A 27493-nucleotide genomic window follows, 5' to 3' on the forward strand; every position below is an offset into this window, starting at 1 on the left:
TATTGTTGACTTGAAGCAAATGATTCGTAATGGCATTGCCACCGTTGATGAGGCTATCCTACAGTGAACTTGGCAAGAAATTGAGTACCGTCTTGATGTGATTCATGCAACTAATGGTGCCCATACTGAGGTCTATTAAATAACTGTTAAACAAACTTTAATAAACAGCTATTACAATAAAACAAATCTGGTCAAGATATCTCAACTGTCTTTGTAATAAAATTTTAAAATTGTAAAGAGACTTTATGGACACCCTGTACTATGTCTGGACAAAAAGATGGGATGGTCATAACTGGAATGGCCTTGATTATGGGTTTGTATGATCAGTTTAACAACTATACAGAAAAGGAGGCCACTAAATGGTTGCTTGATCTACCAAGTCTATCAAAATACAGCCTTCGGTCTTAAAAAAAAATGTAGTCCTACAGAAACTATACTCAAACCAAAAAAGATGGAATGGTCATAGGCAGAAAACTTGATCAGGATTGAACTGAAACAAGTAAAATCTTATATATTCAAAGGAGATATCATTATTTGTAGTAAATTGTAGGTGGAGGCACCATTTGACCAGTCACTTTATAAGCAATCTTCTTTTTCTAGTAATAGCCTCATGGAGATATTATTTATCATAAATCAGACCACACCAAAAAAAAGAATATCTCAACCCAGTAATCCTGAATTCTCAACTGACAAATAATAGCCCTTTACCCACAAATATGTGAAACTTTTTGCTCCATCTCATTCTTTATAAATGAGAAAACAAAAAAATTTGCATCCACATTACCCTTCAATCACAGACACTATTATCTTAAAAACAGAATAATAAAAAAAGAATACATTGGGTAACAATTTTTTTGGTATCGTTTAGTCAAAGAGGGAAGGACAGCACACATGACTCCTTATTTTTTTCAGGGTTTGCAGGAAGAGAAGAGAAAGATATTCTCAAACTGGAAACCTAGCTAGAAGCTTGCAACAGAGTGAACTCTGCTAAAGAAACTAAAGGATAAGGCAATGGTGTTAAGCTGGTGTTAAGTTGATCAAAGGCGGCGAGCTGGCAGAAACGTTAGCACGCTGGGCGAAATGCATAGCCGTATTTCGTCTGCCGTTACATTTTGAGTTCAAATCCCGCCAAGATCGACTTTGCCTTTCATCCTTTCGGGGTTGATAAATTAAGTACCAGTTACGCACTGGGGTCGATGTAATCGACTTAATTCGTTTGTCTGTCCTTGTTTGTCCCCTCTGTGTTTAGCCCCTTCTGGATAGTAAAGAAATAGTTAAGTTGATTTGGAGCTGTATGTTGAGTGCATTTATGCCAAAAGTTATAAACTGCTGTTTGACATATAGAGATGAATGAAATAAGTATGAGACTCAAATAAATGCTGATATGTTTGACTCAGATCCCTTGAAGGTGGTGCTCCAGAATGGCTAGAGTTCAATGATTGAAACCCATGAAAGAGTAAAAGAATATATAGATTAAATTTCCAATATTTAGCTATTTATCAGATAATGTACTGGATATTTTATTGTAAGATGGAATGAATTCTCAAGTGCTAAGCATACTCTTTTGAACGAACAACTTTTGCTGAAAATGATGGGAGGAAAAAATATCTCAAAATACAAAATAATAACAATAATAAAACAGGCATTATTATATGCTTCAAAAAACGTAGGAAGATCTAACGTGAAACATTTGCACACAGTAAGGTCTGTCCCTCATGTATTATAAATCTGTTGTCATTCAAAGTAGCATGTGCACACACACACACACTGACATACATGCATAAGTATACATATATTTTACATAATGCAACACACATTTATAAATGTTTCTTATTACTAAGAGGGGAAAATGCTGGCACAAGAGAGTGTGGAGTCATATCATAAATGGGAGACAATTCAAGCAAGTTTTCTCTCAAACTAACAGTTCCAAATATAATAAAAAATATATGCATAATGCAACGGGTGTGTATATATATATATATATATAATATATATATATATATAACTTTTAATTATCATTAAGGAGGTAAAATGCTGGCAAAATAAAATATGAACTTAGCATAAAAGAAGATAAGTCAATCAAGTTTTCTCTCAAATGAATTTTTCAATCAAATAACATAATTATAAATATGTAAAAAAAAAAAAATCAAATAATAAATATTGCGTTTGTTCTTTCATTTGTTTTTGTGGGTTTTTTTTACAACATGGCTATTACCTCAAAATTATTTAAAGAAAGTATAAATAAAACAATCAAAACCTAGAGAAAAAAACAAAACAAATGAAAACCAAGGGAAAAGTTAGGAAAAGTCAAAATATAACATATTCAAGAGAAAAAAAAAAATTCTCCCAAAGCATCTGAAATGGAAATAATAATAATAATAATAATAATGATGATGATGATGATGATGATGCCAGATCAAGATTGAAGCCTGGTGCAGCCATCTGGCTCACCAGCCTTCAGTCATTCGTCCAACCCATGGAAAGCGGACATTAAACGACGATGATGATGATGATGATGATGATGACAATGATGATGATGATAATAATGATAATAAAAGGTTAGGCATTTTTCAATGGCATGAGTACTTGAGTGTATTAGATAAATACGTCCTGCTGGAACCGCTTTAAATGTTTTTATTTGTTTTTATTTTGACACAAGGTTTTAATATGGAAAAGGAATAATTATTTCATCAGAGAAAAAAGGGCCGCGAGATTCCCTTAGTCCTTGCTTGAATACTAGTAACAGAGAGGACTCTGTTGCAAGAGCCGGGTGGTAGTGATGTTGAATTGGGTGGTGAATTTTGTTGTAAATTCATTATAATGCTTGAGTTTGATGACAATAATGACGATGATGGTGATGATGACGATGGTGATGATGATTATGGCTCAAATAAGTAAAAATAAGCAAAGAGCTTAATAGCTCTGCATCCTCATAAACAATAGATGTGTAAATGTCTGAGCATACACATGCATATATATACCTATACATGTGTATTTATTTATCTATACATGCACACAAGTGTACGTGCACACGCATGTATAAATATTTATATAGGCACACACACAAATATGCATATACACATATGTCTATATATATATATACACTCTTTCACAAACGTATATGAAATACATAAAGCATAAACATCCATTAAAAGGCAAGAAGCAAACTGAAAAACAAACAAAAAAATCAAGAAAATTACAAAAAAAAACCAACCAAGGAATCATGCAATTTGCTTGTTATTTTGGGGTTAATGCAGACAAAAATGACAGAGTTAACAGTTCAACATGCATCTACCTTTTGGGTCCAGCAAGACCGACTTGTGAGCCGTTAGAAGACAGTGACCAGCCATCTTGGTCAGAAGAATTTAGGCTTAACAGGTGGGAATTGGTTGGAACGGGAGTGTTCCATATAGTTGAGTGCAGGTGAGGTGTGAGTGGATCGGTCAAGCAGGAATCGCTGGAATGTATTGGAGAGGTTAGATCTTCGGACATGCTTTGGTTTCTGCCAATCAGACTGCTACCTTCGCTGCAAGTACTTTCACTGTAAGGTTGACATGTACACGACAACATCAGTAGAACATGCAAAATATACAATATCAATAGACACATTTAGTAATAATAATAATGATAATAATACAAACCTTTTTGTTCATATATATATATATATATATATATGTGTGTGTGTGTGTGTGTGTAGATAGATAGATAGACAGATGAGTATGGGTATATGTTTTTTAGGGTTAAGTACATGTTACTGGAATTTTAAAATTCCAGAGTAATTATAGAATTATAAAAACTCCAAAGATGAAATAATAATGATAATAATAATTATAATAATAATAAACCCTATTGAATATCATATCAATGTTACATTATGGTATGTTATGTATATGTGTGTTTTTATGATTTAATTCTCTAAAATTTAATAAAAGAGCAGCTTATAACTAAGAAACAGTGGTAAGGTGATTTACTGAAATTTCCATAGCTACATACCATAGAAATGTAAATGAATCTTGTGTTGGTTTCAACAAAATGTCTGATTGTTCAACACAACTATTTACTCACTGGATTATTATATTGGATTGAAGCCTGGTGTAGCCATCAGGTTTGCCAAGCCTCAGTCATTCATCCAACTCATGCTAGCATGGAAAGCAGACGTTAAACGATGATGATGATAGAGGCATGAACTTATCAATTAGTCCTTGGGGTTATTTTTTATCCATCATAGTTAACACCATCCTGAGTTACCACTGGGTATAAGATAAAAGCTGCATATTCAAAGCGAATAATCATAAAGTTTAACCTTTTCGTGTATTTACGTGTATATATGTATTTCGTGTATATATGCATTATGTTGTTTTGATCCAGGTCAACCCTGAGCAAGCAAACTTATGTTGAAAGGCATTCCAACCATAACAATGTGATATATTTTTAATATTATTTATGTTATTGTGAATATTTTGTAAGCATTATATGTGTCTGTGTATGTGTGATATAAGTATTATATATATATATATATTCTCTATATAAGCATATGTATTACACACACACACACACACACACACACATATATATATATATATGTTACTATACACAAAGTTTTATAGCATTTTTCTAACATAACGACTTAAATATATTCTTTAACCTTATAACACAAGCCTTCTGTAGTTTTTTCACTCTTTTTTATTTTTTATACATCCAACCACGTGCTTTCACACAACAACTCTCTCACCTATACATACATACATACATACATACATACATATATATATATATATATAAAGGGTGTCCCAAAAGTCACTGATGGGTTCAGTTTTTGATAACTTCCTTAACTTTACAAATAAATGAATGAAGGTTTGATACATTACAAAGGACAAAATGGAAATTAATATGCCCAAGTCAAATTTTGAAACACCACTACATCACATATAAAAAGTGACATCACTTAAATGGAAGCCAATTTCGGCTTCACATGCCTGTGCTCTTTCCAAAACTTGCACCATAACACCCACAAGATTTTCATTCAGACTCCACTTCTCTGATTTCTCTATTGATGCTCTCCTTCAGGTATCCATGACTGAGACCTTTTTGTGCCCGGCCATTCAATGTAGGCTTCACCCATGGTTTCAGTAAGATGGGGCAACTGCTCATACCACAAGAGAAACAAAGCAGTTGCTACGGCAGTGCTTTAGAGAAAGAATAATCTCCGGCTATGGCAATGTCAACTGGCCTTCACACTCTTCATACTTGACTAGCCTGGATTTTTTCTTGTAGGGATACCTGAAAGAAAGGGTTTATTTATGTCAACAAACCGGAGACCCTGGTGCAACTGAAGAAGAACATCAATAGAGAAATCAATCAGAGAAGTGGGGTCTGAAACTCTTGAGGGTGTTATGGTGCATGTTTTGAAAAGAGCACAGGTGTGCAAAGCCAAAAATGGTTGCCATTTAAGCGATGTCCATTTTACATATGTGATGTAGTGGTGTTGCAAAATTTGACATGTGCATATTAATTTCCATTATGTCCTTTATATTGTATTTAAATTTCATGCATTCATTTGTAAATTTAAGGAAGTTATTAAAAACTGAAAACCATCAATGACATTTGGGGCACCCTGTATATATATACTCAAAATAAGCAACAAAGATATCCAAAGTTAGTGTAGTACAATCGTTTCATGCTACTTCATTTAATTAAACAATGTAAGTATTGCTCTAAATTTTAAAACTGATGTAATACATTGTTTAATAAAATGAAGTAGCATGAAATGGTTGTACTACACTACCTTGGATATCCTTGTTGCTTATTTTGATTATAATCACCCCATTTGATTTATATGGATAATACCATACAGAATTCTGGTGACTTTAACTTTAATCTGAATCTAAATTTTTGCTATATATATATATATATTCTAATAAAAAGTCAAGGTACAATCAGTACCTATTTGCTTGAAAGAGAAGTTAAAACCCTCCGAAACCATGCACCTCCCACTATATGGTAACTTATTTGAATTTTAAAATTTATACTTGCTCACTAACGTTTGTTTGAAAGTCGCGGGGGGGGGGGGGCTTCAGTTGAACAATGCGCATGGAGAGGTAAATATGTTTTTTTAAATAGTTTATGTAGTAAGTCTGGTTGACGAACTTTAAGTGTTGATTCAATACAGAAAGTGAAATCCATTGATACTACAATGTCTATGATTTTATTTGTATTTCACTACATGTGTCTTACAAGTGGGAGGACTGTTTCAGAGAAATATATCTGCTATATTCTCCATGCATGTTTACATACAGAGAGAGATGCATGGTTTTGGAGAGTTTTAACTCCTGTTACAAGTGAACAGATACCCATCATACCATGACTTTTTATTATTATATATTTTGCTTATTTGAATAATTTTTGCTGGCCACTTTATCATTATTTTTATAGATAATGATAACTTATTTGAATTTTTATATATATATCATCATCCTCATCATCGTTTAACGTCCGCTTTCCAAGCTAGCACGGGTTGGATGGTTTGACCGGGGTCTGGGAAGCCAGGAGGCTGCACCAGACTCCAGTCTGATCTGGCAGTGTTTCTACAGCTGGATGCTCTTCCTAACACCAACCACTCCGTGAGTGTAGTGGGTGCTTTTTATGTGCCACCAGCACAGTTGCCAGGGGAGGCACAGTTGCCAGATCGAGCAAGGCCACCTGCCCAAGGGTGTGTGTGATGAGTTCGCCTTTCTGCTTACTATAACTTTGGTCTTTGCTACATTTACTCTAAGGCCCTTTGATTCTAAACCTAGCTTCCACACCCGAAATGTCTTTTCTAGTTCCGGTAGTGATTCTGCTATGAGGGCCAGGTCATCAGCATAGAAGAGCTCCCAGGGGCAACCCGTCTTGAATTCCTCTGTTATTGTCTGGAGGACTATGATGAATAGAAGGGGACTAAGGGCTGAACCTTGGTGGACCCCTACTTCTACCCAAAATTCTTCACTATACTCATTGCCAATCCTAACCTTACTAACAGCCTCTCTGTATAGGGCCTGTACAGCCCTTATCAACCATTCGTCAATCTCCAGTTTCCACATCGCCCACCAGATAAGGGATCGGGGGACCCTGTCAAAGGCTTTCTCCAAGTTCACAAAAGCTAAGTAGAGGGGTTTATCTTTAGCTAGGTATTTCTCCTGCAGTTGTCGAACCAGGAATATGGCATCAGTGGTGCTTCTACCTGGAACAAAACCAAACTGTATCTCATCTAAGCAGACTCTCTCCCTAATGAGATGGACTATGACCCTCATATTCTATATATACATACATACACACACACACACACATATATATTATATATATATATTTCGTTTTTGGATTTGGTTTGTAAGATTCTTTATGTGAGTTCGTGTGTTGAAGCATATTCTGTAGTATCTGGGGAGAGTCATTCTCTTTTAGCGCCTTATAATTTAAAACACTCACTGGTAAAATTTCCACTAATTTATGTTTACCCCCATTCCATGTAGGTTTCTCAGATATTTTGGCAAACTATCAAATAGCTGTGGATCTTTGAATCCAAAGCTATTGCAGTATCTGGTGCTCACCCTAGATGGAATGTGTGGGACCTTCAGAACAGTGTGGTGACATTCACTTTGGTGGGCTGATATAACTACGATGCCAGAGTTTGGCACCAAACCCTTTAGCTGCTTCCATAAATATATCACCACACATTTCTCATGTCTCTACTCCAGGGAGTAGAGTCATAATTCTTTCAATCTCTCCCAGTACCTCAACCGTTCCATTGATGCAAACTCCCTGGTGTAGCACTGGTGAACTGCCTCAAATTCCAGTGTTAATTTGATACTGTGTGGTGACCACAGTTGAGAGCAGTAGTCCAGACAGCTAAGGACAAATAGCCTCTCTCTCTCTCTCTCTCTCTCTCTCTCTCTCTCATATATATATATATATATATATACACTCTTTACTCTTTTACTTGTTTCAGTCATTTGACTGTGGCCATGCTGGAGCACTGCCTTTAGTCGAGCAAATCGACCCAGGGACTTATTCTTTTGTAAGCCCAGTACTTATTCTATCGATCTCTTTTGCCGAACCGCTAAGTGACGGGGACGTAAACACACCAGCATCGGTTGTCAAGCAATGCTAGTGGGGACAAACACAGACACACAAACACATATATACGACAGGCTTCTTTCAGTTTCCGTCTACCAAATCCACTCACAAGGCATTGGTTGGCCCGGGGCTATAGCAGAAGACACTTGCCCAAGATGCCACGCAGTGGGACTGAACCCGGAACCATGTGGTTTGTAAGCAAGCTACTTACCACACAGCCACTCCTGCACCTACCTATATATATATATATATATATATATATATATATATATATATATACATATACACACACACATGCATACCTACACATACACAAACTCACATATATGTTATCTCTCTATCTATGATGTATGCATGCATATTGTATGTGTTTGTATATCATTAAAAAAAATGTGAAGTCTGTTAATGACAAAATAGTGGTTAGCTCACACATGAAATCATTATTATCTTTAGCAGCAGCAGTTGTAGTATTAGTAGTAGTAGCTAGCAAAAAGTTAATGTTAGTAGGAATATAAGAATTATTATGATGATGAAAGTAGTAATTAGTAGAAAATTAAAACATTCAGTAATTTAAAAAAGAAAAAAAAAACAGTTTTATTAATACAATAGAATATATACACTTAAATACGAACACCAACAGATACATAAACATAAGGTATATAATATATTTCTTTTATATGTTTGTACGAATGTATATATGTATGTATGTGTGTGTGTGTGTGTGTGTGTGTGTGCTTGTGTGTCAGGTTACAAGGATATTTGTTTTCAACAGAATGAAGGGGTGAATGAAAGTTCACCCCTATATATATATATATTACTGGCACTTAATCATTACACACTTTCCACCATGTAGATAATTAATGGACGAAAGAATTTGAAGTCAGAACTATTTTGGGATTCAAGTATATATACACACAGGGGTTGGACAAAATAATGGAAACACCTTAAAATTTCAAACAAATTTATTTTAATATGGGGTAGGACCATCTTTGGCAGTATTTACAGCTTGAATCCTACAAGGTATGGACTCATACAAAGCTTGAATTGTTTCCAAAGGAATTTTTGTCCATTCTTCAGCTTCAGCTAAAACAGTCTCCAGTTCTTGTAGTGATGATGGTGGATGATATTAACTCCTTACACTTTTTTCTGAAGTGCACCACAAATGTTCAATAATATTGAGATCTGGGGACTGTGGTGGCCAGATAAGATGTCCAACTTCACTAAAATGTTCCTCGTGCCATTCAGTAACAACTTTATCTGTGTGAATTGGTGCATTATCATCCTGAAAGATTGCAGTTCCTTTTGACAGTTTTATAGATATTTCAAAATTATGATGCTAGGTGTTTCCATTATTTTGTCCAACCCCTGTATATATACATATATATAATATATATATATATATATATATATATATATATATACACATACACAAATATCATCATCATCATCATCCTCATTATCAATTAGTGGCCATATTCTGTACTGGCATGGGTTTGACATTTTGAGAAGTCAGAGGTCTGTTAAGAACTCCGCTGTCTGTTTTTGGCATGGTGTCTACAGTTTGATGTCCTTCCCAATACCAACTGGATGCATGTTTTTGTGTCACTGACACTAGTGAGATAACCAAGTAGCTTGCAAAGAAAGACCCCTGGAGGAGGCAGTAGTTTTGAGGGAATAACTCAAGATGGGATAGTGCTGTAGTTAGGGTTGGGGAAATTGGGATTGGGAAGACAAGTTGTGGGGATGGCTTGAATGGATGGGGTTTTTTTGACCACAGTAAATTGGCAATCATCTTGGTTCTTAGCCATCTCTTCCATGAGATGAGACTCAACATCCTTGGGTCAGTCTTCAATACTTTGTCCTACACCTACGGCCTATATATATATATATATATAAGCAACAAGTATATCCGAGGTAGAGTGGTACAATTGTTTCATGCTACTTCATTTTATTAAACTCTGTAATGTTTACAGTGTTTAATAAAATGAAGTAGCATGAAACAATTGTACTACTCTACCTCGGATATACTTGTTGCTTATTTTGATTATAATCACCCCATTGATTTATATGGATAATACCATACAAAATTCTAGTGCCTTTGACTTAAGTACCATATTCATCTGAATCTAAATTTTGCTGTAATATATATAAATAATTACAGTGTGAAATTGTTTTCGTTCCAGCACATGATCTCAGATCAAGTCACTCGCTATGCAAGTACATCTCCGTAATATATATATACATACACATGTTTGTATGATATCGATAAAAAATTTAACATAGTTCTTAGTTTGAAAGCAAATTTTAGAATTCCAATTTCATAGTTGTTGAAATGATTAGAATGAGGAATGGTAAGATATTGCAGATGTGTGGTGATGTGATTCTTCAGTTGACAAGTATCCAGGAAGAATTCCTCTGAGTATTCACATAAACATCTTTATTATTTGTTTTGTCAACTTTTTTCCTTTTACTTATTTTCACCTTTCTTTTTTAAAAATTTTTGATCATCATCATTTTTGTCAGCATCATCCATCATTATCATCTTTAAAGTTGTTATCATTACAAAACACACGCACACTTAAAATCAGTCAACCAATCAATGTGTGCATGTGTGTGTGTGTGTGTGTGTGTATTTATGCCACACACTGATTTGTACATAAACATTAAACATTCTGGAATAAAGAAAAAGAATCAAGAAATTGATATTTAGTGAGGAAGCTATGCTTTTCAAAAGATAAAAATGCAATATCGATTTCAGATACCTGTGTTCTTGAAATAAGAAACAACAGGGGTCAGATGAGGCAGCCTCTACATAGTTATTGACTTACTAGAAACAGCAGCCAAATTTCCAATCAAAGAAAGGAAGAGGTTAAAAAAATTGAACCTGGATGGAGATGGGGGAAAATGGGACGGATGCAGCAGGAACATCTGTGATCCTATAGGTGATCTAGAGACAGTAATATACAACAAAGAATTGAAGATGGTTCTTGCAAAAATGTGGTTGCAAAAACAATATTCTGAGTTCAAATCCTCCCAAAGTCAACATTGGCTTTTATACTTTTCAAGTACAATCATTCACTCATGCATAGACACACATATATACATGTACTCATATATATATATACACACACCAAAAAAGAGAGAGCCTATTAAAAAGGATAACATATAAGAAAAAATAAAGGTGAGACAAAAAAAAAAAAGAATCTTGCAGGGAGTATAAAATAAAAATGTTTGCAAGAGGAATTAAATATCTTCAATACTTGAGTAGTAGTAATAATTTGATCAATTTATCCCCTAATAGTGAAAGTGAAAGTTGATTCTGAAGGTATTTCCTCTCAGAACATGGAAAGTCAGAACAAATGCACAAATATAAATTTGTGGTGGTGAAAAATCAGGTGATGGATTAAATGTACCTTCAATATAGTTCATGGCAGAAATTGAATTTAGAATGCAAAGAATTGGAACCGATACTGCAAGATATCTGGCCCAATGTTCTTAAAGTTCCACCTATTCATCTTCCTGGATTGGTACTTTTTATCAACTCCAAAAAATGAAAGATAAAGTTGAACTCAGAGCATCAAGTGTCTGTACAAACACTTGAGGTATTCTCTTTGATGCCCTAAAAAACTTCAGTATATTGTTATCTTGAATATAAAGCAAACCCTCCTCAAAATCAATAATATATTTTATGATACAATGCAACTTTATAATAAGGGTATATATGCTCATATGGCAGGCGCTAGCATAACGAAAACAGCCAAAATGTCTGATGTATCAAGAAGTACTGTCTCAAAAGTAATGACAGCCTTTGAGAAAGTAGAAAAAACCTCCTTGTCAAAACAAAACTCTGGAAGAAAACCAAGACTTTCATAGGGACTGTCAGACTCTTACGCAAATTGTTAGAAAGGATCACAAAAGTACAACTCCCAAAATTTCTGCAGAACTTAATGACCACCTCAAGAACCCAGTTTTCACAAAAACTGTTTGCCAGGAACTGCACAAAGCTGGATTTCATGGGAGGGCTGCAATCAGAAAACTACTACTTTTCAGAAGCCCCATGATTAAAAAAACATCGAAGCCATTTCTGTAAGTTCTTATCTATATTTTGATTACATTATCCTGGATACACACATTTTTCAATAGGGTTGTAATTTGAAGGTCAAGTGACCCCATAAATGTCCCCTGTTTGGCTCGAATCAAAATTCAGTGATATATGATATAAGCACTAGGTTACTGGTATATTGTGTGGGAGATGATTGAGAGTCAGTGTATGATATTCATGCATTCTCAAATACATATTAGTGGCATGAATGAATCAAATTGTCTTCATCTGGGAACTGAAACCACATCAGATATTTCTCTGGAAACTTATAGTTTCAGATACTCACCATAATGAATGCAAAACAAACACACACACATTGTTTGGGTTGTTAATGTACCGTTCATTTTGGAAAACTTGTATTAATCCACAAAACTGAATCACACATTTGCCTTTACAACAAGAATCCAGAAAAATCACTTGGGTGTTTCTGTCTTTTTTTAGTCTTTGGAAACAGAAATTTTGTAAACTATAATAATAATAATAAAAATAATAATAATAATATTATTATTATTAATAATAATAATAAAATATAATTTACATTTCTAAAAATAAAAAAAAATCTTATCATACATACATACATACATACATACATACATACACAGATGCATACATACATACATACACAGATGCATACATACATACATACATACACAGATGCATACATACATACATACATACACACACACACACACACGTACATACATACATACATACATACATACATACATACATACACACACACATATATACACACACACACACATATACATACATACATACACACACACATACATACATAAAGAGAAAAAGTGAGAAAGAGCAGCAAGTCAAAAATTGGTTGACATCTAAGTGAAAAAGATTTTGCTATTTTTATCCTTTATTTTTCTTTCTATTTAAACAGTTTGAAGTTTATTGCTATTTTGTTGACATTAATAATGTTTACTGAACAGAACTTCAGCTTTTTCTTATTTATTCCTCAGTTATTTGAAACTTTCCAAACCTAATATATAAAAAAAACATTAACAACCAAGTGAGAGCAAATGAGATGGTAGGGAAAGAGAGAGAGAAGGAATAAGAGTAGGGAGAGAGAGAGAGAGAGAGAGAGAGAAAAGGAAAACAGAATGGAGAGAGAGAGAGAGTGAGAGAGAGAGAGAGAGAAGGAAAACAGAATGGAGAAAGAGAGAGAAAAGGAAAACAGAATGGTGAGAGAGAGACAGAGAGAAAAGGAAAACAGAATGGTGAGAGAGAGAGAGAGAGGGAAAAGGAAAACAGAATGGAGAGAGAGAGAGAAAAGGAAAACAGAATGGTGAGAGAGAGAGAGAGAGAAAAGGAAAACAGAATGGAGAGAGAGAGAGAGAGAGAGAGAGAGAGTAAAATTGTATGATGTAAACAGAAATAGCCGAACAAATATAAAACGTGTTGCTCTTTAAAATTAATCATTTCAGCTGCATTAATAAGTAACGCAGGTTATTCAATTGTATTAATTAACCAGTTAATAAACAGCAGCCTTTAACACCATCTGTTTACGAATGAAAAGATATTTAGAAACACATGTGAAAGTATGCATTATTCACCTAATATATATATATATATATATATATATATATATATATATACCGGAGTAAACACATAAATGTGAAACAAGGTGGAAAAAAGAGTACTCAAATACCAGTGGTAGAGTAATATGATTTATTTAAAGCAGCAGAAAATTCAACAAAATCTGTTACTCTGAGTTTCTCGTTGAAGTTCATCAGACAGTTTTTGCTAGTTCATCAGACAGTTTTCTAGCAAAAACTGTCTGATGAACGGCAACGAGAAACTCAGAGTAACAGATTTTGTTGAATTTTCTGCTGCTTTAAATAAAGTATATATATATATATATATATATATATATATATATATATATATATATATAATATTAGAAAAAAACCCACCTTTTATCAATTCAAAATGAAGAATTAAATTACACCATCTAGAAAATTACATATAATAGAAATATTAAAATTAAAATAACAATAAAATATCAATGATTAAGTAAATTGCAAAAAAAATAATAAAAACGTATATAATTGGTTTTTATCATTTATATATGTTTTTATTATATTTTTTTTGCAATTTACTTAATCATTGATATTTTATTGTTATTTTAATTTTAATATTTCTATTATATGTAATTTTCTAGATGGTGTAATTTAATTCTTCATTTTGAATTGATAAAAGGTGGTTTTTTTTCTAATTTTATATATATATATATATATATATATATATATATATTATATTGTGTGAAATTTGATTTAGTATGCCTAAATTGAATTTTTTTCCCTGTAAGTTTGGATTTATATTCCCTCAAATAATTATATATATATGTGTGTATATATATATATATATATATATATATATATATATATATATGCACATGTCATTACATTCTAGCATTCTTCAGATGTTAGGTGAGTAGTGAATTAGTCATCCAGCTTACTAGATCTGAAGCAAAGCAAACTACCCAACACCAGCTATAAGCTTCTTGTTTGAACAATATTCTGAAGTATGGGTTTAGGAAAATGACCCAACAACCAGCCTGAGAAGTGGGTCAAGATTTATAGGGTACCCATCATTAACCCATTTCTTACCATATTTCTACTGAAACACATCCTTGTTAATTAATTTTGAAAATAAAGGAAAATACAGTAAATTTACTTTGCTCTTTTAACCAGATGCTTGGAACAAAATTAAAAGAAATTTTCATAGGAAAAGAAATAAAGCAGACGGTACCACCATTATTGTGCCTGTTTTTCCATGCAGGATTTGCATGGAGGAACAAGCTAGAAATTTGGAGTGAGGGGTTTAGTCATTTAAAATGACTTCAAAACTTAATTAGTAATTAATTTAGAAAGATGAAATTCAAAACTGACCTCGGTGCAATTTGAACCCAGAATATAAAGTGTTACAGTAAAATACAGTAATACAGTTTTGTTTACTGCTTTAATAATTATTCCAAATCGCTGCTGTTAACAACAACAAAAACAACAATAATAATGGTGTTACCTTTTGCACAAGGCCAGCAATTTCGGGGGAGTGGGTAAGTTGATTACATTGACCCCAGTACTTAACTGGTACTTATTTTATTGACCCCCAAAAATGAAAGTCAAAGTTGACTTTGGTGAAATTTGAACTGAGAACATAAAGATGGACAAAATTTCACTGAGTATTTTGCCTAGTGTGCTAACAGTTCTGCCAGCTCACAACCCTAATAATAATGATAATAAAAATAGTAAAAGATGGGCTACAGCAAGTATTCTGCTCAATACCACAGATTTGCTTGTTAATTGTTTGACCTTAACCTGTCGAGCATGTGGCAAAAAAATATCCTCGTTTTAAACAGATATTTCCTCAGCTGCTTATTGTAGCCTTTAGACGGAATAAGAATATAAGGGAATTATTGACCTTTATATCTGACTCCAAGAAAATGAACATTGGAGAATCTGCACGTTGTACTTTAAAGAATAGCCCTGTTCATTGTGCAACAGCATGAGTGAAGTGAATTCCATCAGGAATCATAACAGAAATGTTATGATTTATACAGAAGGTGGAACATGTAAAGATTCCCATTTGGTGTATGCTGCAGAATGCACGAAACACAATTTAATTTATGTTGGTTGTACAACAGAACAATTAAACAAAAGGTTTAATGGGCACAGATTTGACATCAGGCACAATAACAGTAGTTCGACAGAACTTGCAGAACATTTCATTTCAAGCGGCTGCAATTTTGAAGAAGACTTGAAAGTGCATATTCTCAGAAAATATTCTGAATCTGCTTCAATTTCACTTCTCAGAATGTATGAGAAGAAATATGTTTGCAGGTTATTAACATCACGCCCTGGAGGAATGAATAAGATGACAGGAGAATATCATCAAATTTATACAAAACTGTTTGATTAAATATTCTTCTTTCTCTCTTTTTCTTTCCTTTTTTCTGTTGTTTTCTTTTTTCTATTTTTTCTGTCTTTTTTGTTTTGGCTGTTATAAAATTGTAACTTAAAAACTGATGATGTCATTCCATCAACGTGAGGACACTGGTTGCTCTCATTCATACTTTATGTTTAAATTTCTGTAATTTTGAATTTTTATAACTTCTTATTTTCAACTTGACAAAGACAGACGTACTGTTGAAATATCATTCAACTAATAAAATATCTTATCAAATCACGCTCTTCGTCTTAATAATAATAATAATAAATGCTCTGATGCAGTACCAGGTAGTGGCTCTCATGGCTTCTCATCCTACCTGATTAGAAGTGCTATCATGTACATTGTTTTGTCTTAGTATATAGAAGATGGGCTACAGCAAATATTCTGCTGAATACCACAGATTTGTTTCACCTTAACCTTAGTGGCTGATGATATGTGCATCTCTGATCATGAGCAGAAGTAGTAGGGGAGCATCATAGCCATGTGTTGAGAGGAATTCTTTGGGGTTTGGCTAATTCACTTCTGGAAGCATGGGTGTTTCATTCAACATCCTTAAATAGACCTTATTCAGGGACCTTTTGAGAGGGATGTGCTACTCAATCTGAAGAGAGTTCTTACTGGGCCCCACCTGCAAGGTCATGCACTGTTAACCTTGGTACAAGATCACCATGTTGCGCACATGTGGCGCATGTGCCTGGTGTACCCGTATCAGATGGGTGTTGTCATGATAGGTATACTGGGTTTCGTATATTTGTACCTCAGTGTCACTTTGATGGCATACACTGCTCTCTCACTCAATAATAATAATAATAATTAATTTGTTTATTGGCCACAAGGACTAACAAAAATCAATTAAAACATAAAGGGACAAAACACAGGACGAAAGTTACAAAGGGTTTTGTCCATTTGAAAAAAGGTCCGTGTACAAAAGCAGGATAACAACGAAGTGTAAGTAACAATCAAAACTCCCTTAATAGGGGGAGGCGCTTCGAAAGGTTACTCGTGGAAAAACCCATAAAAGCCACGGGAGCCTGGTCAAAAAGGGGGGGGTAGAGAGCCCCTTTATCCTTAACAATAATAATGGTTTGTAATTCATGCACAAGACCAACAATTTTGAGGGGAGGGGTTAGTCATCAAGCCCAGTCCTTGACTTGTATTTTAGGTGAAGTTGAACATAGTGAAACTTGAACTTATATTGTAAAGTGCTAGAAGAAATGCAAGAAAGCATTTTTCCTGATACACTTTGAATTCTACCATCTTCACAATAATTCTGATTCCTTACATAGGGACAAAGCCTTATATTTTTAGGGGAGGAAACTGCTGATTATATCAACCCTAGTAATTTAACATACATACGTTTTATAAAATAAGAAAAATAATAATAATAATGATAAATTTCAAATATGTATGTTTATAATGAGAAAAAAAAAACGGGGCCAACTAATAAATATGCATTTCTGAATGCAAAAAACACTTAGTGATAAGTAATTAAGTAGTAAGCCTGGCTGACAAAACTAGATAACAAGCTTCGAGCAATGGCTTAAAAAAACCCCAAATAAATAAACGTTATTTAGTCAATCTATAAGTATGAACACACACACGAGAATATATTTGCATGTGTCTGTGTTGTGTGTGTCTCTGTGTATGAGAAGAACTAAACTATTTAATCAGCATTTTCTCAATGGTACGAGGGCTCTTAGCAACAGAAATATGGGCATGTGGATAGGATGAGAAGGAAAAGAACCAAATAATAACAGCAACAACAACATAAAATGCTTGGATAATAAATAAATAAATAATTAAAAGTTGGAAAGGTAAAGAAAACGAAAATAAAACGAAATGAAGAAAAACACACGAATATTATCTTCTGCAAAAACAAAACAAAAATAAAGGTCTTTTAGTTACCAGCCACATTTGTAAATCTCAGCTATCTCCTAATTTCTAAAATTACCTCTATATTTTGTTTTTTTTTGATATTTTTGTTTTTTATTTTAACATGTCTGAACTGTAAAAAAAAATAAAAACGAATCCAAAGAGTTTGGTTCTACAGCTAAAAAAAGATCTAAAATTAACGAATCTTCACAAATGAGTGACAACCTGGCAGTTTGTTGATGGAAATCACATTTTAAGAATATCTTACTAAGCAAACAGCAAATAGGATCATTTGGTTTCGATTTGGAAATTATTATTATTTTTATAATTTATTTTTTTAATGTTCCTATTTGCTATAGGCACAAGAGTGGCTGTGTGGTAAGTAGCTTGCTTACCAACCACATGGTTCTGGGTTCAGTTCCACTGTGTGGCACCTTGGGCAAGTGTCTTCTACTATAGGCTCAGGCCAACCAAAGCCTTGTGAGTGGATTCGGTAGACGGAAACTGAAAGAAGCCCGTCGTATACATGTATCATCATCATCGTTTAACGTCCGTTTTCCATGCTAGCATGGGTTGGACGGTTCGACTGGGGTCTGGGAAGCCAGGAGGCTGCACCAGGCTCCAGTCTGATCTGGCAGTGTTTCTACAGCTGGATGCCTTTCCTAACGCCAACCACTCCGTGTGTGTAGTGGGTGCATTTTACGTTCCACCGGCACAGGAGCCAGGGGAGTCTGGCAGCGGCCACGATCGGTTGGTGCTTTTAACGTGCCACCGGCATGGAAGCCAGTCAAGGTGGCGCTGGCATCAGCCACAGGTGGCGCTGTGTGTGTGTTTGTGCATTTGTGTTTGTCCCCCCAACAGCGCTTGACAACCGATGCTGGTGTGTTTACGTCCCCATAACTTAGGAGTTCGGCAGAAGAGACCGATAGAATAAGTACTAGGCTTACAAAGAATAAGTCCTGGGGTCGATTTGCTTGACTGAAGGTGGTGCTCCAGCATGGCCGCAGTCTAATGACTGAAACAAGTAAAAGAGTTCATATGTTGTTTAACATCAAGGTCAGTGTGGATTTGGCCATGATCGGTTAGTGCTTTTTACGTGCCACCGGCACGGAAGCCAGTCAAGGTGGTGCTGGCATCGACCACATACGGATGGTGCTTTTTACGTACCACCAGCACAGATGCCAGGGGAGGCTGGCAACGGCCACATAAATAAATATATATATATATATAAGTAAAGGGGATTAAGATATGCATGTGTGTGTATATAAAATATATATATTTATACCCTTACATATAATATGCACACACATTTTCTTTTGTGGAGTGAACTCAGTAAAAACAAAGAGTATATTTATGGCATCAAGTACACAAAAGGGACTCAAAAATAAATTAGCATTCACTGTATCTACATGTACACACACAAAGGCCAAAATAGATAAACCTTTGGAGTATTACTGTTGAAAAAGTATGTAATTCTGCATGTTAAGCATGCTGTCAATATGCATTAAACTGGCATTCACTGACGAAGTGCAACATTCATTGAATTGTTGCACAGAAACTCAGTCCTGAATGTACGAGTTTCATATCTGTGTCAATAAATTTAGTCTTCTATTTCCAAAGACATTGAGGCCAAATTCTTTTGTTGTTACATGTGGTTTGTCAATATATATATATATATAACAAAGTGAAGTTGTAAGGTATCGCACAAGTGGAATTATATATGAAAGAAGGTTTGAAAATGCAATTTTAAAAGATGTTTATTCACTTGACCGGTTTCACTTTTTTAGAAAAAGTTTGTCAAAAGTGACATGTAAAAGCTTTGTTGTGTTAGGTACTGGTTGTCACAAAATATTACAATATATATATATACATTCTTTGATAATAATAAGAAAATGTTAAAACAGTTTACAAGGGAAAATCTTGGGAAAATATAAAAAAATTTAAAAGTTCATTTTAATATTTTCCCAAGATTTTTCTTTGTAAACTGTTTTTAACATGTTCTTATTATTATCAAAGAATGTATATATGTATTGTAATAAGTTGTGACAACCAGTACCTAACACAACAAAGCTTTTACATGTTACTTTTGACAATCATTTTCTAAAATAGTGAAACCGGTCAAGTAAATAAACATCTTTTAAAATTGCATTTTCAAACCTTCTTTCATATATATATATATATATACACAAACACACACACACCAGGCTTACTACCCAGCCTTACCCGATAACATATTCACAGAATTGTTTGCCAGTTTGTAGAATGGGAATTCACAGTATTTATGCGTGTATATATATTTAACCTAACTTCTGGACTTATTTAATTGGAACTATCCAAACAATAGTAATCAATTTACGCGAGGAGAAACCATTTTTTTAAACAATTTTTATCCTGAAAATCACCTGTTACTTTTGTTTTAAAGTGAAAGAGAGGAGAAAGGGAAAGATGTAGGAGTGTGTATATGAAATGGACTTGTGTGCATGTGTGAGTGAGTGAGAGAGAGAGTGCCACTTACACATACATGAGAACACACACGTTCACTCACTCACTCACTCTCTCTTATCTATAAAACCATCAAAAGCTTGTTTATTTTTATGGTTTTTGATTTATTATTAGTGTTGCAAAATAAGTTTTGCTAAAATTGCTGTTTCCTTTCAGATATCATCAGAAAAGGCTAATTAAAATTCATTCAAATGACAGATCTATCGGACTTTCAAAGAGGTCAAATCGTTGGTGCTCGTATGGCAGGCGCCAGTGTAATGAAAACAGCCAAAATACTTGGTGTATCAAGAAATACTATCTTGAAAGTAATGACAGCTCTGGAAGAAAACCAAAACTTTCAGATAAGGACTGTCAGGTTCTTACGCGAATTGTTAGAAAGGATCACAAAAGTACAGCTCCCAAAATTACTGCACAATTTAATGACCACCTTGAGAATCCAGTTTCCACAAAAACTGTTCGCTGGGAGCTGCACAAAGCCAGATTTCATGGAAGGGCTGCAATCAGAAAACCACTATTTTCAAAATGGAAATATCTTTTCTTTGTGAACCTCTCAATGGCAATGACTAGGGTAGCTGGTACTTTTGCCAAGTGCACACTTTAACAGCCACAAGTGAGGATTAAAATTGAATTCCTTCCTATAATCAAATCATACATTCAAATTAGATGTTCACAAGGTTTTTGCAGTGTTTCCTTACTTTGGACAGCACAGTTTGTATTTCATACATATGTATGTATGCATGTGTGTGTGCATGTATGCATGCATGCATACATACATGGTAGCTGACCCCTCGTTATCGAGTATGGCCATTGCACGAAGCTTAACTGTTATTGGTGCTGTGATTGAATGTGACTTTTTAGCCCAGCTAAAGATCTACAATGTTTTGTACAAAGCATCCATCCATCCATACATACATACATACCGAATATATGATTTGATTATAGGAAGGCATTCAATTCTAATCCTCACTTGTGGCTGTTAAAGTGTGCTCTTGGCAAAAGTACCAGCTACCCTAGCCATTGCCACTGAGAGGCTCATAAAGCCCTAGACAACAATCTTCACATTTAAAACAGTCAATGGAATGATCATCTCTAATGTTCCAATTATTTCAAAGGGAATATTCCAAGGTGGTAGTCTTTCTGTGATTCTGTTTATTTTGGCATTAACTCTGTTATCATTTCTGTTACAAAAGTCAAAAGGCTACAACGCTAGATCTGCTTCTCATAGAGATACCAATGTAGCCCATAATTTCTTTGTGGATGACCTACAGATATATATACCACAAATGTTAACAATGCCAAAAGATAAAGCTGGAATTTGGCCAAGAGAAAGGTTTGTGTTTGATTATTAAATGTGGAAAATCAGTACCCTGATTCCAAAACCTGTGCATTAATAGTCTCTCTATCTTGCCTGTTCCTCACAAAAAATGCTACAAATGCCTAGGTACTGATGAAAATATATCACACAAAAGTACTGAGAACAAAGATGGAAAAGCCTGAGAATGTTACACTGAACTTAGAAAAATATGGCAGTTGGATCTCTCTTCATACAACAAGACAATATCCCAGTACCAGTTCCTGCACTACTCTGTGGAAGAAATCCATTCCTTAGACATTAAAACCTGCAGGATCCTGACATCAACTAGAAACTGCCACAGAAACAGTGGTATTGATAGACATTAGGAAAAGATGAAGGAGGCGGAGGCTTGAGATTCAGGACAGTCTCCAAATATCTCATACTGCATCTCTCAGACAGTAAGGAACAGCAACCAAACAACAGCAGCCAAAATAAATATATAAACTCAATGTTGGAAAGCAAAGAACTATATCCTATATGTCGGTAGCAAGCTCCTCAAGAAGTACTCCCTTATGGATCTTCCATACAACCCCAAAACAACTGGGCTAACATAACTTAACCCTTTAGCGTTCAGATCATTCTGTCAAATGTAATGCTTATTTAACGCATATTGTTTTGAATTAAAAATGCATTTTCATGTAGCTTCAAGATTTCGATGATGCGATTGTTTATTTGTAAGAATGACATTATAGGGTCTGTGTGAGAGGCTGGATCTGGCCAATTTGAACATAAAACAAGTAGAACATTTCAGCTGGATATGGCCGGTTTAAATGCTAAAGGGTTAAAGAACAGCTGGATGTGAAGTGCTTGGTAAAAAAACTATGCATGGGTATGTTTTCCAAAGACTTGAAGATAACACTAATATTAACATGAAGTGTAGTCTTCTTGGACTTGTGGTTATTACATCACATCACTTCAAAGGCTAAGCATTTGCAATCCAAGAGTAGCAGACTGCTACAAAATACCTTTTGATGCAACCCAAAATGTCTATTATGGCACATTTCTGAGGAAGACCTCTTAAATTATTAGCAGCTACCTCAAAATGTCATGATGTTCTTGCTAAACAATATACAATGTCAATCAAAAAAGAGGTATTGTCATGGGAAAAATATAAAGAATACTCCCAACACAAGGAACATTGGTGGAAAATTCCGATAAAAACTTCTCTTAAATGCAAACAATGATATCATTGGGACAGATACGAAAATGCATGTACCATCATAGAGGTCGGCTGCCCTGCTGATGGGAATGTCTTTTTGAAAAATCAAAGAGAAAGAGGATAACTATGGATAACAACTTCAGGAACTTCAGCTTCTATACCCAGATTATAAATTCATATTTTCGCCAGCCTCGTCTGGCACCTGTGTCGGTGGCACATAAAATCACCCACTACACTCTCGGAGTGGTTGGCGTTAGGAAGGGCATCCAGCTGTAGAAACACTGCCAGATCTGACTGGCCTGGTGCAGCCTTCGGGCTTCCCAGACCCCAGTTGAACCGTCCAACCCATGCTAGCATGGAAAGCGGACGTTAAACGATGATGATGATGATGATATTTACACCAATAAGGTTTTGTGAGTATATGCCTGAGTAACAAACTGGATAAGCTAAGGTTTTCAGAAAAATTAATCAGCCAGCAAATTTGCATGTTACAATTACAGTCTGTAAAGGAACTGTAAAAACGTGCAATAATTTTCTTGAGTTTACAATCTGACAGTTTTTGTTATCTACATTCTGATAATGGTGTTTTGTATTTTTTTCTTTTTAGAAATCAGCACCTTCTTTATAGAACAAATGAATAAACAAACAAACAAACATCCATCCATCCAACCAAACACACACACACACGGTTCTCTGTCTCTCTTAAGAATAGCATTAATGGAATTCTTATTCCAAGATATCTTATATATATACACATATATATCATCATCATCTAGCGTCCGCTTTCCATGCTAGCATGGGTTGGACGGTTCAACTGGGGTCTGTGAAGCCAGAAGGCTGCATCAGGCTCCAGTCAGATCTGGCAGTGTTTCTACGTCTGGATGCCCTTCCTAACACCAACCACTCCGTGAGTGTAGTGGGTGCTTTTTACGTGCCACCCGCACAGGTGCCAAACGGCCACAAACGGATGGTGCTTTTATGTGTCACCGGCACGGGGGGCCAGGCGAGGCTGGCAACGGCCACTGACAAGAAGATTCTTGAGAAGAAACAGCTAATTTTATACGTGAGGATGATCATTTTTTTTTATCAATTAAACAAATGCACTATTTATTTGACCTTCACTTTAGTTTCTATTTGTATTATTTTTTTTTTGTTGTGACCTCATCCGTGGCTCTTTGTCCCATGACAGACATAAACTAAAAATAATATGAATAAAAACTAAATTGAAGATCAAATAGTGCATGTGCTTAATTGGCAAAAAAAAGACCATCAGCAAGAATAACAATATTATATATATATATATATATTGCTGATGAGGAGAAAATTCTTACGAATTAACTCTGAAATTGGGACTGATATGATGATAACAGAATCTTTTAGAAATTTCTGTCGGCTTGCTTCGAGACGTGTACTTATAGTGATAAATTATATGGTTATTGACGATTTATCTATTTTCGGCATATTTGGCATTAGAATTTTTTTCTTGTGCCCTTGTTTACAAGTTGTATATATATATATATATATATATATATATATAAACAATCATCTATGGTGACGTGGAAAACAATGGAAGAGTGTCACTTTGGGTTGAAAAATGTTAAATATTAAACTGAATAGCTAACTATGCAGAAGCATGATGTAATACAAGTAAACTACAGTGATCTGATTTTCTCATGATAAATATAGTTCAAGGCAATGGAGAAAGTATATTTGTTTTTTTCCTTCTTCTTTTTCTTCTTTATTCAAACAACTGAAATAAATAGCTTTCAGTCAATCCTTGAAATTGAACTATAAAGTAGTTTGGTGAAAGTAAAATAACAAAACCTGTTTGTTAATAGTCATCCATAAATATTTCATGCTTCTTGTCAAATAGGAAAGTAATAAACTTTATAATTGGGCAGTGAACCAAATATTTATAATAAAAATTGTTTACTAATTTCTTGTACCTAATTAATTCTTAAAGGAAATAATTGCTTTTCTTTCTTTTTCTTCTTCTATTTTTGCTTTAGTTTGGAAAAAAATAAATATTCAACTCAATATATTTGTACGATTTTTACCACAGCATTGAACAATAAATACATGTTTGAATGCTGAAATCTTGAAGCAAACTAAAAAAGTTCATAGAGACTCATAGAAAAAGAAAAAAGAAACATGAGAATTCAGTGGTAGATGAAAGCATGGCTTTCCATTGACCTTTTAACCCTTTAGTGTTCAGATTACTCTGTTAAATTGTTTTGAATTAATCATGCATTACCTTATAGCTTTGAGGTTTCAATGATGTGATTGTTTATTTTTAGACTGCCAATGTAGGTTTGGTGTGAGAGGCTAGATATGGCCAGTTTGAATATAAAATATGTAAATATATTGGGCCAGATTTGGCCAGTTTAAACACTAAAGGGTTAATAATGGATTTTCTTTTCAGGATTATTGCAGGGCTCAACAACAAAGGATTTAGTTGGCATAAATGTGTGCAATGATTTATGAGTTTGGAGTATTGGGACAACTTCAATATCTATGCCTGGAATATTGTTACAAGCCGTTTTATGACAGCTTCAGTGTATTAATTCCTGAAAATAAATTGAATTAAATGGTCTGGTTTGAATTATTGGGTCAGCCCATAAATAATGCATTTTTTTTATACTACTTTTATTTTTCAAAATTGAGATAAACAAAATTCATTTTTAATCTAAAATATACTCTCCTTCATTTTCTACAATGCTCTTCTATCTATCTGGTAGTCTTGCAAGGCCTCTCTTCCAAAATTCAATTGTCCATGACGAAAAATACTCCTTCAGTACTGTTCTGACCTCAGCTACAGAATTCATATTTTTTCCACCCAAATGATTTAGAAGACTATGAAATAAATGATAATCAGATGGAGCAATGTCTAGCAAATATGGTGGGTGGGGCATCGTTTCCCATTCAAACTGCTCCCAGATTTTGGAATGTCATCCTTGCTGTATGTGACCAAGCATTATCCTGATTGAAGAACACCTTTCGTCTTGAAACCAAAGATGGTTATTTTCCTTCTAATGCTGACTTAAACTGCTCAAGCTGCTCACAATAGATCTCCCTTGTTATCATTTGGTTTGGGTTTAAAAGTTCAAAGTGAACTAAAGCTTTCATTTCCCACCAAACAGATAACAACACCTTATGTGGATGAAGCCCTTCTTTAGCCTGGGGTGCTGTTTTCCTCTTTTCCCTATCCACTGTCTTCAACTCTTGACATTTTTATAGAGAACCCATTGCTCATCACCAGTCACTATTTGGTCCAAAAACGGTGGGACATGACAGCAAAGAAGAACACCTTTACTCTCTGCATGTAATTAGACTCAGAAAGTTTGTGAGGAGCCCATTGACCAAATTTGTTGACTCTGCTGATGGCATGCAGGTATCAATGAATGGTTGAATGACCAAACCCAAGCTTCTTTGCGAATTCCTCAATAGTTATGATGGGATTTTGTTCCACCAGGGCTTGCAGGACATACTTGTAGAGCTCTACAGATCTTCCAGGACAAGGCTCATCTTCTAGGCTGTAGTTTCCAGCTTGGAATTTCTGGAATCACCGTTGACACTGGGATATGCTTATTGTCCGATCCCATTATACTGGATTAATATTCCTTGCACTTTCCATTGTGTTGTTGCCTTTATTGAACACATATGCTGAATATGCTCCTTTGTCACTTCCATAATGGCTTTGAAAAAATAACTATTAAAATCGAACTGCACTTTCTAAAATTTGCACTAAGAATAAGAACAAGGTAAAATTACTACCTGCTTTTATAGCAAGTTGATGCAGGTAGTTTATCTTGTCCCCCTCCGACTTTTAGTTCATGCAATTGAAAAAACTATATTATTTATGGGATGACCCAATAGCTGTTGCTTTTCATTGCAACAGAGAAATATCTTGCTACAAATCTGTTCCATTTTATTCTCATTAATAAAAGTAAGGAAGTGGAGTGATGCACATGATATAATCTTTATACATTTAGTTAATTTGACTAGGAAGTAATTAAGGGCCTAAAGATGAGAAAGCCAATATTTTTCAGTCAGGGCTTAAGGCAATTTACTCATGTATAAAAATTTTGCAATCACCTAACCACTGCTTACGTAGAACAAAAGATATTGAAGATAGCAACATAGATACTTTAGAGTGAGTAGGACTGTTGAGAAGAGAAACTTCAGAGGAGAAAGTATCATGATATTCAGAGAAAAAAATTGTTATATTATCTGATTAATTTTCAAGTTTTGGTCTTCTATTCAATTGACCACTTCCTTGCATTCAACTTTCCATTAAAAACATCATTTCACAAGAATTTAAGAGGGAATGGAAGAGTTAGGTTAGTTCAGCGATGTTAATGTCTGCCTTAAAGCAAGGGATAAATTCGCAATTAATAAAAAAAAAAGCACCAAAAATTAGTTA

General features: G+C 34.5%; 1 protein-coding gene across 3 annotated transcripts in view; it reads right to left on the minus strand.

The window, feature by feature from the left end:
* LOC115212855 (puratrophin-1-like) overlaps positions 1–27493 on the minus strand; it is a 402149-nt gene that overhangs the window by 31388 nt on the left and 343268 nt on the right. For 2 of the 3 annotated variants that reach the window (XM_036503619.1, XM_036503621.1), the window contains one exon: positions 3296–3541. The exons of the other annotated variant lie outside the window; for it this stretch is intronic. In XM_036503619.1, coding sequence (XP_036359512.1) covers positions 3296–3541 — 246 coding nt within the window. The remainder of the gene's footprint in view (positions 1–3295; positions 3542–27493) is intronic. 3 annotated transcript variants of the gene reach the window in all.

Source organism: Octopus sinensis, linkage group LG6 (assembly GCF_006345805.1).
Source record: "Octopus sinensis linkage group LG6, ASM634580v1, whole genome shotgun sequence".
Lineage (NCBI taxonomy): Eukaryota > Metazoa > Mollusca > Cephalopoda > Octopoda > Octopodidae > Octopus > Octopus sinensis.